Source organism: Phodopus roborovskii, unplaced genomic scaffold (genome assembly GCF_943737965.1).
Source record: "Phodopus roborovskii unplaced genomic scaffold, PHOROB, whole genome shotgun sequence".
Taxonomy (NCBI): Eukaryota; Metazoa; Chordata; class Mammalia; order Rodentia; family Cricetidae; genus Phodopus; species Phodopus roborovskii.
The window spans coordinates 30,420,968-30,434,554 of record NW_026125295.1 but is presented as its reverse complement, the minus strand read 5'-3'; the positions used below and the strand labels follow the sequence as shown (position 1 = coordinate 30,434,554).

The following is a 13,587-nucleotide window of genomic DNA, read 5'->3' as shown; positions in this document are numbered from 1 at the left end:
CTTTGGTGGCCTAGGAGATGTATGTGAAGAGGGGACCACATGACAGGGATCAAGTCTGAGTCCTAAAGAGATCATGGGTGAGGTTGCCAGGCACATAAAGCCCCCAAATCCAAATGTGGCCATAAGTCCTCAGGTCAGCATGTTGGGTCATGGGCCAGAGCCTGGGGCTTGGGGCCTGGGTGTGTGTTGAATGTTAGTAAATGCTTCTGGTTCCTTCTAGACGAAAGCTTTGATTGACAAGCTCCAAAAGCTTGTGTCATCAGAGGGCAGATTTAAGAACCTCAGAGAAGCTCTGAAAAAGTAAGTGGTACATCTTCATTGTGTTTAAAACTGTAGACCAAGTTACTGAGGCGTCTTCTCATCACATCCAGTCAGAGCAGGAGGTCTGCCTGTCCCTCTCCTCACCCGTAAAGCCAATAGACTCTCAAACCCCAGCAGTGGGTCAGCTTTGCCCTCTTTATTTACCAGAGAAATGCCAGAGCAACCTATCTGTAGTTGACCACAGAGTTGGTGCCATACTTCTTGATTCTTAAATGCAATTTAATAACTCCGATTTAATAACTCCAATAACTCCTATAACAAGTCAGTTTATTTAGTGCTGTTGTGTTTCTTATTCAGAAATAGTCATCAAAATGAATGTATACATTACTAACAGTTGCATTTCAGAATCAAAGAAATACATTTTACTGATAGTTGATAACTTCATCTTACAATTTTGCAGGGCACCTCTCTGGCTGTAGTCATTGAACCCCATTGATACTGAAAGTGGACTACCCAACCTCAGCATTATTGTCACTTAGTCCAAGATGGTCCTGTGTTCAATCCCACAATTTCCTGTGCATTGTAGGATTTCTAGATACACCCTGGCCTCACCCTGTAGGATGCTAATGACATCTCTCCACTTAAGTCTACCCCAAACATCTTCAGACTTTGTGAGCCCCCATCCTAAGGCAGCTCTTTCCATCCTGTCTTTCTAGACAAAAGATGGGGACTTAGTGGCCATGGCATTAGAACCTGTATCTGGCCTGAGCTGGCATCCAAGACCAGTACTTTGCAGTCTGCCTTGATCACTGTCTCATGCAATTCGGAGACCTCTGACAAGAAAGCCATGACTCAGCTCACTTTGGCTGCACATTCAGGAGATGTGGACTCTGAAAAGACAAGGCTCTTTTTATTACTCCTAGAGATGCTGTCTTCAGGCTTCCACACTAGGCCCCACCCATTTGTCCCTGTCTCACTGCTGGCTGGCTGGCTGGCTCCTCAATGGACCTGGGATATGCTAGATCCCTGTAGTTTCCAGGAACACTCTCCTCTCTTCCATAAGGGATCTCTTGACAACAGTCAATAAGAGCTCCAATGGAGGTCACCGCACATGGTCATGGAATAGCCAAAACCTCCAGCCCTTGACTTTGGCTGGGATGCCCTGCTCACTCTGTCTTCCCAGCCAGCCTCTCCTGCCTCTTTTTGTTTCCTTCCTATCCTACTTCTTGTCCATCCTTCACTAGCTCAGTGTGCCATTGCCTTGACCATTTCCACTTTGTTTGTGTCCTCAGACAGATGTTGAATCCATCTGTGCTGTCCGGCCGTCTCTCCTCCGCCCGGGCTCCCAGGAGCCCCTGTGGACTGTGCTTGTACGGAGCTGCCCCACTGTGCATTCACCAACTGTCCGTCTGCCTCTGGGCGTTGCTCCATCTGCCTCCTTCACACGGCTTCCTCATCCACTGCAGCCACTACTGCTACCTAACTGTCTCCGTGGCTCCCATTCTGTCTGAGTCCCTCTCCTGACTGTCTTCCCTTTCAGGTCATCTGTATGCCTGTGTAAGTGCCTCCCCTAGAACCCTCTGCTGTCTGTGGCGGGGCTTCTGGGAACCAAGACCTTTGCGTAAGGCAGATATGCCCTATGGAGATGGAGAACACACCATGTCCAGTGATGCTGGGGAGTGTGTTTCACCGGAGAAGGACCAGAAAGCAATTGACAATAGTCTCCATTCAGACATAATACCCAAAGAGTCCTGCAGCGGCTCTCCAGTGTGGGTCCTTGCCTCCATTCAATTGACCCTGGCATCTTTTTTCAGCCTGTTGTCACTGGGCTTCTACTCTGGATTCTCCTCAGCTTCCTGGCCCTAGTGGTCTCCATAAAAAGAATTCAAGCAGGATTTACAGTGCAGTGTAGAAGCTATATAGAGTTCATGATAGAGTTTAAGATACTTGCATAAGTGGTGAGAGCCAGCAATGGCCAAGCTTGGTGACCTACATAGTTAGGTGGGCTTCACACTCTTTCTGAAAGATCTCTGGAACAGCTTCCTGAAAAGCATTTTCCTGTCCAAGTGACTGCCAGGCCCATTTGGATTAACTCTTAAGAGTGGGACTTTTGTTTTGTTCCAGAGCAATCTTACTAGATAGTTATCTATTGATGACCATTTAGGCAGTTTAGAATGTCATATCTTGGGCTGGGAATGTAGCTCAGTTGGTAGAGTGCTTACTTTAGCTTTCAAGAGGCACTGGGTTCAATCTGTAGCACCACATAAAACCAAGTGTGATGGTCAGGACAGCCAGGGCTGTGTAGAGAGACCCAGTCTCAAAAAAAGCAAAACCAACAACAAAAAACAGATGTAACAGTACACACCTTTAATCCCAGAACAGGGGAGATGGAGACAGAAGTAGCTCAAGGTCTATACCTCACTTTCCTCCAGCATGGCAGGAGTGCCAAGTGGTCTGAGAAACTATCCCTCTGGCATCTCTGCACTAGCCAAGAGGAAGGTGCAAAGCACTGTCTCGGGAGCCCCCTGATGTTGCTGAAGGGAGGGTAATGGCTGCTCCCTCCATCTCCAACCCCATTAATCCTTCGACTGCACCCTCCCAAGGCACCAGAAAAGCTGCTGTGGTACAGGCAATGAGTCCCTGCTCAGAGCCACCCATCAGAAGCCTGGTCCGTCACCCCAGGGTCTCATCTCTTGTAACCATAGACCCTGAGAATCACCCACCTTTCCCAGAAGACACCTCCAGGAAGGTGATCAGACGGCCAGGGTTTCCCGTTTTAGCCCCTAAACCTAGGTGACATGAGGGCAGATCTTGGGGACGTGACACTATGTGACTGCTGAAACTTGGGTGTGGGTGGCCCAGCCTTCTCAGAGACAACTGAATGCACAGTAACATTGGAAAGAACAGTGAACTGGGAGCAGGCTGGGAACAGCTGGGGAGCTCTGCTGCTTAGATGGCAGAGAACTAAACAAAGGTGTTCTGGGACACAGAGGGAGGGGATAAGAGCCCCTCCCCGCAGCTTGTGTGGTGGCCCAGGCAGCTCCACATTATCCCACCCTCCAGCCTGGCTGGCAGTCTAGGCCTGTGTGTGCCCTATGATTCTTTGTAACTAGAAATCCCTTTGCCTCTAGCCAGGCAAAACCTGCATGCAGGGCGTTCTGTTCTTAGCAGAAAAATCCTTTCCTTAAGTGAAAAACTTTTGTGGATGCCATTTGTTTCCAAGTTGTGACCCACCCTGTGTCCCTTACCTGGGGATGTACCTCACCGACTTGGCCTTCATCGAGGAGGGGACACCCAATTACACAGAGGACGGCCTGGTCAACTTCTCCAAGATGAGGATGGTATGTTTCCCTGGGTAGATGGGGGCATAGCACCAGCTGAGCCACCCAGACTCTGCCCCAACACAACCTGTTCTGCCTATGCCTGGCCCAAATGCACCCAGTGGAAGGCCTCCAGTAAAAACTATGACTGACACTAATGACATTAGCCCTGTGTTTCCTACCTTTCCCACTCTAGCCCAGTACCCCTCCCTACAGGGGAAGATGGGTGAGGTCAAGAGACCAGCTCAAGGCCCCCAGCCATATAAAAAGAAGAGCCGGTTCTCTGAATGCTGGGTCTGACCCCAAAGCCCACCCTTTTCCTCACATCCCACCCTTTAGTGTCCACAGAAATGCTTGTCTGGTATGACTAAAGAAAAGTCATTCTGCAACACCACCCAAGAAACCAAGCAAGTTTCAAATCTGCTCCAAAAGATCCAGAACATGGGGTGACCCCTTTGAGTATGCATAGGACTTCTGGCTGTCCTTGTCTCTCACTAACCCCAACCACAGAGCCTCTATTTGCAGCCAACCATTTTGTAAAATGGGCTTACACATAAATAAGAAGCATACCTTTCCAACATAATCGGGACAATCGGTGATAGAGGGAGGGAGCCCTTATGCTTCACATCCTAGCATGCACACATTAGACTTTCACTTTGACTGGCAGACGGGATTTGATTATAGTGGTATTGGGAAGTCTGTGGTCCTGACTGAGAGAGTTTTCTTTAGCAAGCATGTGAGCACATATGTGAGCCCATGTGCACGTCTGTGTACGCGTGCACGTGCACACACACACTAGCACAGTTATTCCAACAGACACGTTTCACCTCAGAATCAAGTGGCTTGTATAAAAAAAAAAAAAAAAAAAAAAAAAAAAAGCCAGCAGAGTTTTCCAGGAGGCAGTATGACTTCAGACATACCCTTGACCCTTTTCATCCACAAGGCAGTGCGAGAGAGCAGACTATCCTAAAACTCCCCTGCCTTCCCGCAGATCTCCCATATTATCCGAGAGATTCGCCAGTTTCAACAGACTGCCTACAAAATCGAACACCAAGCAAAGGTAAGAGGGCAACACTTGGGTCCCTCCTCTCCCTCACAGTGCTACTGTTTACACAGGCTTCTGCCCTTTCCTGAATTGCCTTTCTTCAACCCTTCCAGGGTCCTCCTGGTCCAGCATAAAATGCCATGCCCTTAAGGGAACCACCTCTATCTATTCCTGTTCCCTGGCCAGAAGCAAACTGGCACTTACTTGTGATTCTTGCCTAATTTGGCATTCCATAGGGTGACTTAAAACAATGTCTATTCTCCCATAGGGCTAGAGAGGTGGCTCCAAACATCCCCCTTTGCTTGGTTGGTTAGTTGTGTTTTCGCTTAGTTTTTGGTTTAGGGGGAGGGGAGTTCACATACACATGTACCACAGAGCCTGTGAAAATAAGAGGACAAGTTGTAGAAGTCAGTTTTCTCCTTCTGCCATTTAAATCCCTGGGACTGAACTTAGATCTCCAGGCTTGGCAGCAAGTGCCTTTACCAGTTGAGCCATCTTGCCGGCCCTTGATTGGTGCTCCTCAGAGTCTCATGTAGCCCATGCTGGCCTCAGACTCAGTATGCAGCCAAAGATGACCTGGAGCTTGTCATCTTCCAGCCTCCATTTCCCAGGGGCTGGGAATCCAAGCATGCACCACCATACTCCTTTCCTGTCATGCTAAATATCAAACCAGTACTTTGCAGATGGCAGTCAAGAAACTGAGCCCTATCCCCAGCCCCAAACACTTCTAGTTTTGAAAAGCACTATGTCTCAAAAACACAGAAGTATCTTGCTTCTCAAGTCTATATCTAGGCCAGTCCATAAACACAGCACATTTTTTTTCTGCTACAGTGTCACCTGCTGTCCATGACTCAGAACCATCCTGTATTCCTATGTGTCTGGAGTCACTCCTTCCTGAGACAGAGTGGCCTTAATTCTTGCTTAAAGTTACAGAGAAACCCCTTCCTCCCACTAATTCTTTTTGTGGATGGACATCTGGCTGATTTTAGTCTTTCTTTGCTACAAACCAAGTCCAAAGAAATAGTTTGTGTTGGAGTTAGGGACGTGACTCAATTGGTAGAGTACTTGCCTAACATATACAATGCTCTGGGTTCAATTCCCAGCATAAGACCAGGCATGGTGGACCGGCTGGGCTTGTATCCCCAGCACTTGAGAGGTAAAATATATCACAAGTCATTCAGATATATTAGAAGTCATTCTTGGCTACATAGAAAATTTGAGGCCAGCCTGGATTACCTGAAAACTTGTCTCAAAAAAAAAAAAAGTTGTTGGTGGGTATGGTGGTGCACACCTTTAATCCCAGCACTCGGGATGCAGAGGCAGGTGAATCTCTATGAGTTCAAGGCCAACCTGGTCTATACAGTGAGTTCCAGGACAACCAGAGCTACATAAAAGAGAGACCCTGTTGCAAAAAAACAAAAATAACAAAAGTTAATTTTGGGCCATATCCTGTTCTGCCATGTAGAGAAGACCTGTGGAAGGACAGCTAACTGGGCCACTTGTATGTTGCTCTTCGTTCATCCAATAGACAATAAACACATATTTATTGAGTGAGTACTGTGCTCCCAGCACTATCTCAGGCCATAAGGCACGGTATTCAAAACAGATGAGTGCTTGGCCCTCTTGAGCTTGCACCCCGGAGGGAAATAGACAAAGAAGGAAAAACCACAGTGTGACAGTGGTGGAATGCTTACTTAGCAAGACTGAGGACATGGGGCTTCAGTCCCCACCTAGAGTAGCAGAGAGAAAAACTAAGTGACTCTCTCTCTCTCTCTCTCTCTCTCTCTCTCTCTCTCTCTCTCACACACACACACACACACACACACACTCACACACATACTCACACACACTCACACACACTCACACACATACTCACACACACACTCTCACACACACACATACTCACACACACACACACACACACTCACACACATACTCACACACACACACACACACTCACACACATACTCACACACACACTCTCACACACAATATCACACACACTCAGACACACACACTCACACACAATATCACACACTCAGACACACACTCACACACTCTCACACTCACACACACTCACACAATATCACACACACACTCATACACACACACACACACACACACAATATTACTCTGAGTTAGAGGAGACTCAAGCACATGACATCTAAATTCAGTGTATAAATATTGATTAGACCCAGGGTTTTAAAATACTATGAGGGCTAGACAGGTGGCTAAGCAAGCCTAACAACCCAGTTTGATCCCCAGAACCCACAAAGAGAGAGCTGACTCTCAAAAGTGTCCTCTGATTTCCACATGCACACCATGGCACATGAACACCCCCGCAACACACACACACACACACACACACACACACACACACCACATATGCACACATAATAATAATATAAAAGTACACTAAGTTATTTGAAGGACACTTGAAATTTAAATGTGAGTTGTATATCAGATAATACTTGTCCCCAACACACACACACACAAATCAAGCCCAAAAATGTATGTGATGTATGTGTAGTCTCTCTATTACTTTTAATTTTTATATCAAGGTCTCCCGTAAAGCCCTGGCTGGCCAGGAGCTCAGTATGTAGACCAGCCAAGCATTGAACTCATAGAGACTGGCCTGCTTCTGCCTCCCACCATATCTAGTACTTTAGTACTTTTTTAAAAAGTACCTCCTGGGGGCTAGGATTACCTTTGTGCATATGCTAGGCAAGAATTCTACCAACTGAGTTATATCCCAGCCACACATCATTTAACCTATGATAGAAAATAATATTAAGGGCTGAGGAGATAGCCTAGTGCAGTGATTTTCAATCTGTAGGTCGTGACCCCTTTCAGGGTCAAACAACCCTTTGACTGGGATCACTTAAGGCCATCGGAAAACGCAGATATTTTCATTATGATTCATAATTACAATTATGGGGTATCAGTGAAAATAATTTTATGGTTGGGGTTACCACATGAAGATTTGTGTTCATGGATCCAATAAGGAAAGTTGAGAGCCATTGGCCTACTGGGTGAAGGGTTTGCTATGTAAAAACATGAGGACACGAGTTCAAATTCCCAAAGTCCATAAAATCCAGTCTCAGTAGCACATGTTCATAATCACAGTACTCCTACATCGAGATGGGAATCTTTGATTCCTATGACTGGGAGTCAGAGACAAAATCTCCAGGACCTCAGGCCAACTGGCCTGACCACACAGCAGTACACAGCAGAGACCCCAAGACAGCAAGGATGAACACCAAAGTTGTCCTTCCTCCCATACCTCATTGAAATTTAGCAGTGTTCGGAGGAGCCTCGTTAGTGTGTCACACATGGTATCTAGAAAGCACTGTGGTGGTAACATGGCACCCTGGAAAGTCCCAGAAATTACTAACGAAATTTCAGGGCTCTTTCCTCTCTCCTGTCACTACCTTAACCTTCTCTCAAGCTCTGATGTCCAGTACATATAAACCCCACTGCTCCTCGAACTTCCTGAGTGTCCCAGCAAGGATGGATTTGTCACCAGTCTCCAGCTCAGGGAAAACAGGGAAACTGAACTTTGCTCACAAGGAAAGGACTGGTCAGTCTGCTTTTGGAGCTGGGTGCATTTATATAGTCTAGAAAGAACCCTTTCCATGGAGCTACTGCCTAGGGCTAAAAGTTTAGTTCATTTCATCCATCATAGGTCACCTTGTCTTTACTGGAAGGGCTGGGTGAAGCCAGACGCTGACATCTGAGGTGTGAGCTGTCAACCAGACATTAAAAAATGTTTTTTTCATCTGTTACTGTCAGTCAGCATCCAGCTGCTTCAGACCTTCATGGTGACAGAGTCAATTCCTCAAGACAAAAGCAGCAGGCTTGATCTCCCCTAAGCAGCTGTCGCTAGACTTTCAAGCACAGAATATGGGTGTCGTTCCTTTTCCTTCTTGCTTTTGGTTTCTGTGAAGGGAGAAAGGCACACCTGGTTCCAAACTGATAAATACATGACCCTTGGAGTGACAAGATGCCTGTAAGGTTAGAGCTCTGATCTCCCGTTGAATGTGCAAGAACTCAGCAAAAGACTTAGAATCAAGAGTAGAGTGGACAGTCAGGAGGAAATGCAACAAAATTTCCCAGGGTGATCATTCTCAATTTTTCATCCTAACATTTTGCGTCAGACTTTGCCATGGGAAACCTACACAGGCCCTCCCAACAGACAGTGCTGCTGTGTGTAAACATATATGCTTGATGTTTCTGGAGAACTCTTCAAACTGAAACATTGAAAGGAACATGAACACACACACACACACACACACACACACACACACACACACACACACCTGCCACTTAGACTCAACAATTGGACTTTTCAAGGAGTTGTTTGCTTTGTTCAAGCCCAAAACATTTCTTCAAGAGATAGGAAGGAAGGAAGGAAGGAAGGAAGGAAGGAAGGAAGGAAGGAAGGAGGGAAGGAGGGAAGGAGGGAGAAAGGGAAGGAGGGAGAAAGGGAAGGAGGGAGAGAGGGAGGGGAAAATAGAGGAAGGGAGAAAAAGAAAGACAAGCAGTCAAGAGTAATGTTTGCCACGTGTGGTTTATTACTATTAAGAGATTTATTAAGAGAATATAGGAACTGTGGATAAAACTCAGCAGCTCTAACTCCAGCAACACACACACAAAATAAAGCTTAAAACATAATTTAAATAGAAAAGTTACATTAATACAAAACACAGCCAAATATGATGGTGCCAGCACTTAGGAAGCTGAGGCAAGGGACCCTGAGTCTGAGGCTAAAGTTAGCATTATCACATCACAAGACCCTTGGAGGGTGGTGGAGGAGGCCAAGATCCTATCTCACACATGTGTCCTGAACCTACAAAAATTTCTCCACCAGACGTGGTGCTGTACATCATCTGTAATCCTCACATTTTTTCAGAATAAAACAGAAGGATGGTCTCAAGTCCAAGACTAACCTGGGCTCCACAGTGAGTTCCAGGGCAGCCCTGGACTATGGAGTAAGACCCTCTCTCAAAAAAAAAAAAAAAAAAAAAAGGAAAGGAAAGGAAAGGAAGGAAGGAAGGAAGGAAGGAAGAGAAAGAAAGAAAGAAAGAAAGAAAGAAAGAAAGAAAGAAAGAAAGAAAAGAAAAAGAAAAAAAAATTGCAAGACACCCAGTGTCCATAGCCTGGAACATCCCGTAAGTGTATTGCTCCTTTCTCTCATTTCAGGTAACTCAGTACTTACTGGATCAATCTTTCGTAATGGACGAAGAAAGTCTCTATGAGTCTTCTCTCCGAATAGAACCAAAACTCCCCACCTGAAGCTGCACCCAGCCTGTCCCAGCCGCTCCCATGGACGTCTGCTATAAGATAGTGTACATAATCATTTGGTTCCTCTGGATTCCTTCTTCAGTATGTGCTTCTCCAAGAATACAAATCTGTTCTTGTTCTTAGATTCCTGTAGAACCAGAATATGAATTTCTGCACTGTCTCAGACTCTGCCCCACCCCCTGCGGAGCCTGTTCCTTCAAACAGCTGTACTCCCCATCAGCTCTCCCAGGCCGTCCAATCAGAAGGGGAGACAGAACCCACATGACACAAGACTCAGACTCCAGCCCTGCTTCGGTCCCTGCCAGCCCAGGCCCCTGGGTTAGCTCAGGCCACCCAGGCACCCTCCCCAGCATGTTCCATGTAGTTGTTATAACTGGGTGGGGGAGGGGGAGGAGGGAGAGGGAAGCCATACCTGCAAGTCCAATCCTTGACACCTCTTTCTGCTGATGGTGATGCCAATTTCCAAAGCAGCTTCTTCAGCCAAAATCGCAGGTCTCAGTGGTCCCCATTTGTCGAATCCCAATAAACCAGGCTGAAAGGGCGTCCACTCAGCTGAGAACCACACCCCTTGCACCAAACGCCACCACTTCCGGCACCGCGCTGCCCTCTGCTCTAGGACTAACACCTGATAGCATGAAAGCAGGCTGAGTAGAAATGGACACAGCCCCGGAACTTCTCTAGGAAAATGGAAATCACTCCACCAAGTCGTGGTGACTCTGGCCGACCTCTGCCCAGCCTCCCCTGGAAGTTGGAACACATACACACAAACACACACACACACACACACACACACACACACACACACACACACACACACTTCTCTTCAGCTGCCTGACAGTTACTACAAGCTTATGTTGAAATGCCCTGAGTCTGTATACTTTGTGGTAATTAGTCCCATGACGTAGAATTAGGAAATCAATAACCGAGTGTTTTTATTGCATATACTGTAGTCCTGTCTAAATGCCTTCTAGCAGGAATATAGTGAGGTAGTGCTTACTCTGTGAATATTACCATGATTTTTTACATTGTACAGTAGAGAGAACACTCAGAAGCGGCAGGCATGCTCCACTACAGCAGACAGACAACTTTTGCTGTAAGCAATACCTAGCAGTATGAGAATCTATTTCAAGCCCTAAAATATTTCAACTTACAGCTTGTTTGGAAAAAAAGATTTCCATTTTTGTAAAAATATATGTTTCCTGATTACCTCTTGCTAATAAATCTATTCTATCTCAGGGTGAACAGTGAGTTTTGATGGGTTTCCTTTGTTCCCACAAGAAAGATTGGATGAGAGTTGTTCCTTACGGTCCCTGGGCTGGCATCAGAGCTCTCAAGTCATGGTGACCTCATCCTTGCTTGGTCTGATGAGGTTGACTGCTTCCATTACTTACTGTACCCAAAACCAATCACTTGGAAACTTAATGGCTTAAAACTGTTTGCATTACTTTCCCAATTAGCAGCTCTGAGACTGCAATCAGTTGACAGGACCAAGGGCTGGAGTCATACAAAGGTGTCATTTGCCCAGATACCCATGATGGTGGTCTCACACAGTTGGGAGATGACTTTTCCAGGTGCTGATCTAGGAATGTCAACAGGGATCATTCACAGTAGCATCTTTATGTGACTTGGGTGTCTTGCTGTGTCCAAAAGTGAACTACTCCAAGTCTCAGGAAGAAAAATGCAAGGACTTCTTCCAAACCAGCCTCAGAAGCCGCAGAATGACATACAACATCCTACAGTGTTGAGCACTGGGAGAGAGGGTTTCAGATCTTCTCAGTGGGAAAGGGAAGGGAAGAAATGTATAGCCTCTTTCAGTGACTGGAGAAATAGACTATGAGAGCCACACTGCCAGACACAGGTGCAGAAAGTCTGGGTGAGGCAAGAAGACCCATCCTAAATGCAGTTGGGTTCCCACGGGCTGAGTTCCATGACTGAACACAAAGGGTAACAGGAGGATGCCGGCACACAACAAGCATCTCTCCCTTCTTCCTGACTGTGGATGCATTGCGAGAAGCTGCTTCATGCCCCTGCCACCATGACTTTGCCATGATGAGCTAAGTCTCCTGAACCATGAGCCAAATAAACCATTCCCATGTACACTGCTTTCTGTCAGGGATGTAGTCACAGATCCAAGAAAAGTCATTATACAAGCACTTGCTGGCTCTCAGAGACTCAGTTTCCCTACCAGAAATACTGAGTGTGAAAATGGTATCTTCAGCTAGAGAGATGGCTCCATAGTTAAAAAATAAAATAAAGAAACTGGCTGCAATCCTAGTACCCACAGGATGGTTCACAATGGTCTGCAACTCCAGTTCCAGGGGTGCAACACCTTCTGGTATCCATAGGCACTAGGCAGATACATGGCACACAGACATACATGCAGTCAAAACACCCATACATGTAAGTTTTTTAAAAGGGAAAATCATATTTCGTCACAAAGTAGAATTAATTGAGCCAACACAAGCCAAACACCACTAACTGAAAACCCCAAATTCAAAATGCTCCCAAACCTAAAACTTTTTGATTTCCAACATGGTTCCACAAGTGGAAGATTTCATAGTTGACTTCATGAGACAGATCACAGTCAAAAGCAAGCACATCAAAAATAGTACATCATGGGCTAGATATGCGGATCAGAAATCAAGAGCACCGACTGCTCTTCCAGGGGTTCAGTTCCCAGCACTCATATGGCAGCTCACAACCATCTAAAAGTCCAGTTCCAGGGGCCCTGACAATTGATGCACAGACATAAATGCAGACAAAACACCCATACACTTAAAATAACTTTTTAAAAATAGTGTACCAAATTACCTTCAGGGTATGTGTCTAAGATGTCTAGGAAATAAGCACAAATTTCACTTTTAGACTTGGGTTACATGTCCCCAGATATGATATTTTGTAAGATATCTGGTCACAAGTACTTCAGATAAATACTCAACCTTAAAATACTTAGCACAGAATAAACAGGTATGGTGTCTCTCGCTTTGAATCCCAACAGGAAACTGAAGCAGGAAGGTTGAGTATTCAAGTCTGGTGTACAGAAGACAGTATCTAAAAACAAACAAACAAAAACCTAGCTAAGAAGATGGCTCAGTCAGTAAACTACTTGCCATGAAAGCATCCAAACCTAGCTTAATCTCCTAGAATCTGTGAAAAATGAGTAAGCATGATAACATGTATCCATACTGCCAATCTGAAAAGCTAGAGATAGGAAGATCCGTGGGCCTTACTGACTAGCTAGTGTAACCAAATCAGTGAGCCCAGGCAAGTGAAAGAACCTGCCTCGAAGAAACAACCTGGTCAGGAACAGAGGAATGACACCTGGGGTTGACCTTTGATTTGCACACGCATGCATTCACCAACTCACATATGAACACACGCAAGTTGGCTGGTCATCTCAAAGCTGTTTTTCTCATAAAAAAGGGAGAGTAAGACAATAGAAAAAAACTACTTGCTTTAGCATCAGGCAACTTCTAAAGGTGTGCGGATTAAGATGGAAAGAGACATGAGGATGATCTGGCTGTGAAAACTGTCACCGTGTTGCTTGCCGGGGTTGATGCAGCTGATCTGACTGGCTAAGCAGATGTCCTCTTCCTCCCTCATTGCTCCAGGTGCACGCCACCTAAAGCTTCATGTTCCCCAAATAGAAAAGGACTC

The 13,587-nt window shown here is 45.9% G+C and overlaps 1 protein-coding gene across 1 annotated transcript in view; it reads left to right on the top strand.

Moving 5' to 3' along the window:
- Rasgrf1 (Ras protein specific guanine nucleotide releasing factor 1) overlaps window positions 1–10,054 on the top strand; it is a 102,856-nt gene extending 92,802 nt beyond the window's left edge. The window contains exons 26-29 of the mRNA XM_051207379.1: window positions 221–300; window positions 3,485–3,602; window positions 4,573–4,641; window positions 9,829–10,054. Of these exons, the coding sequence (XP_051063336.1) occupies window positions 221–300; window positions 3,485–3,602; window positions 4,573–4,641; window positions 9,829–9,921 (360 nt within the window). The 3' untranslated portion in view covers window positions 9,922–10,054. The remainder of the gene's footprint in view (window positions 1–220; window positions 301–3,484; window positions 3,603–4,572; window positions 4,642–9,828) is intronic.
- The last annotated feature ends 3,533 nt before the right edge of the window (window positions 10,055–13,587 follow it).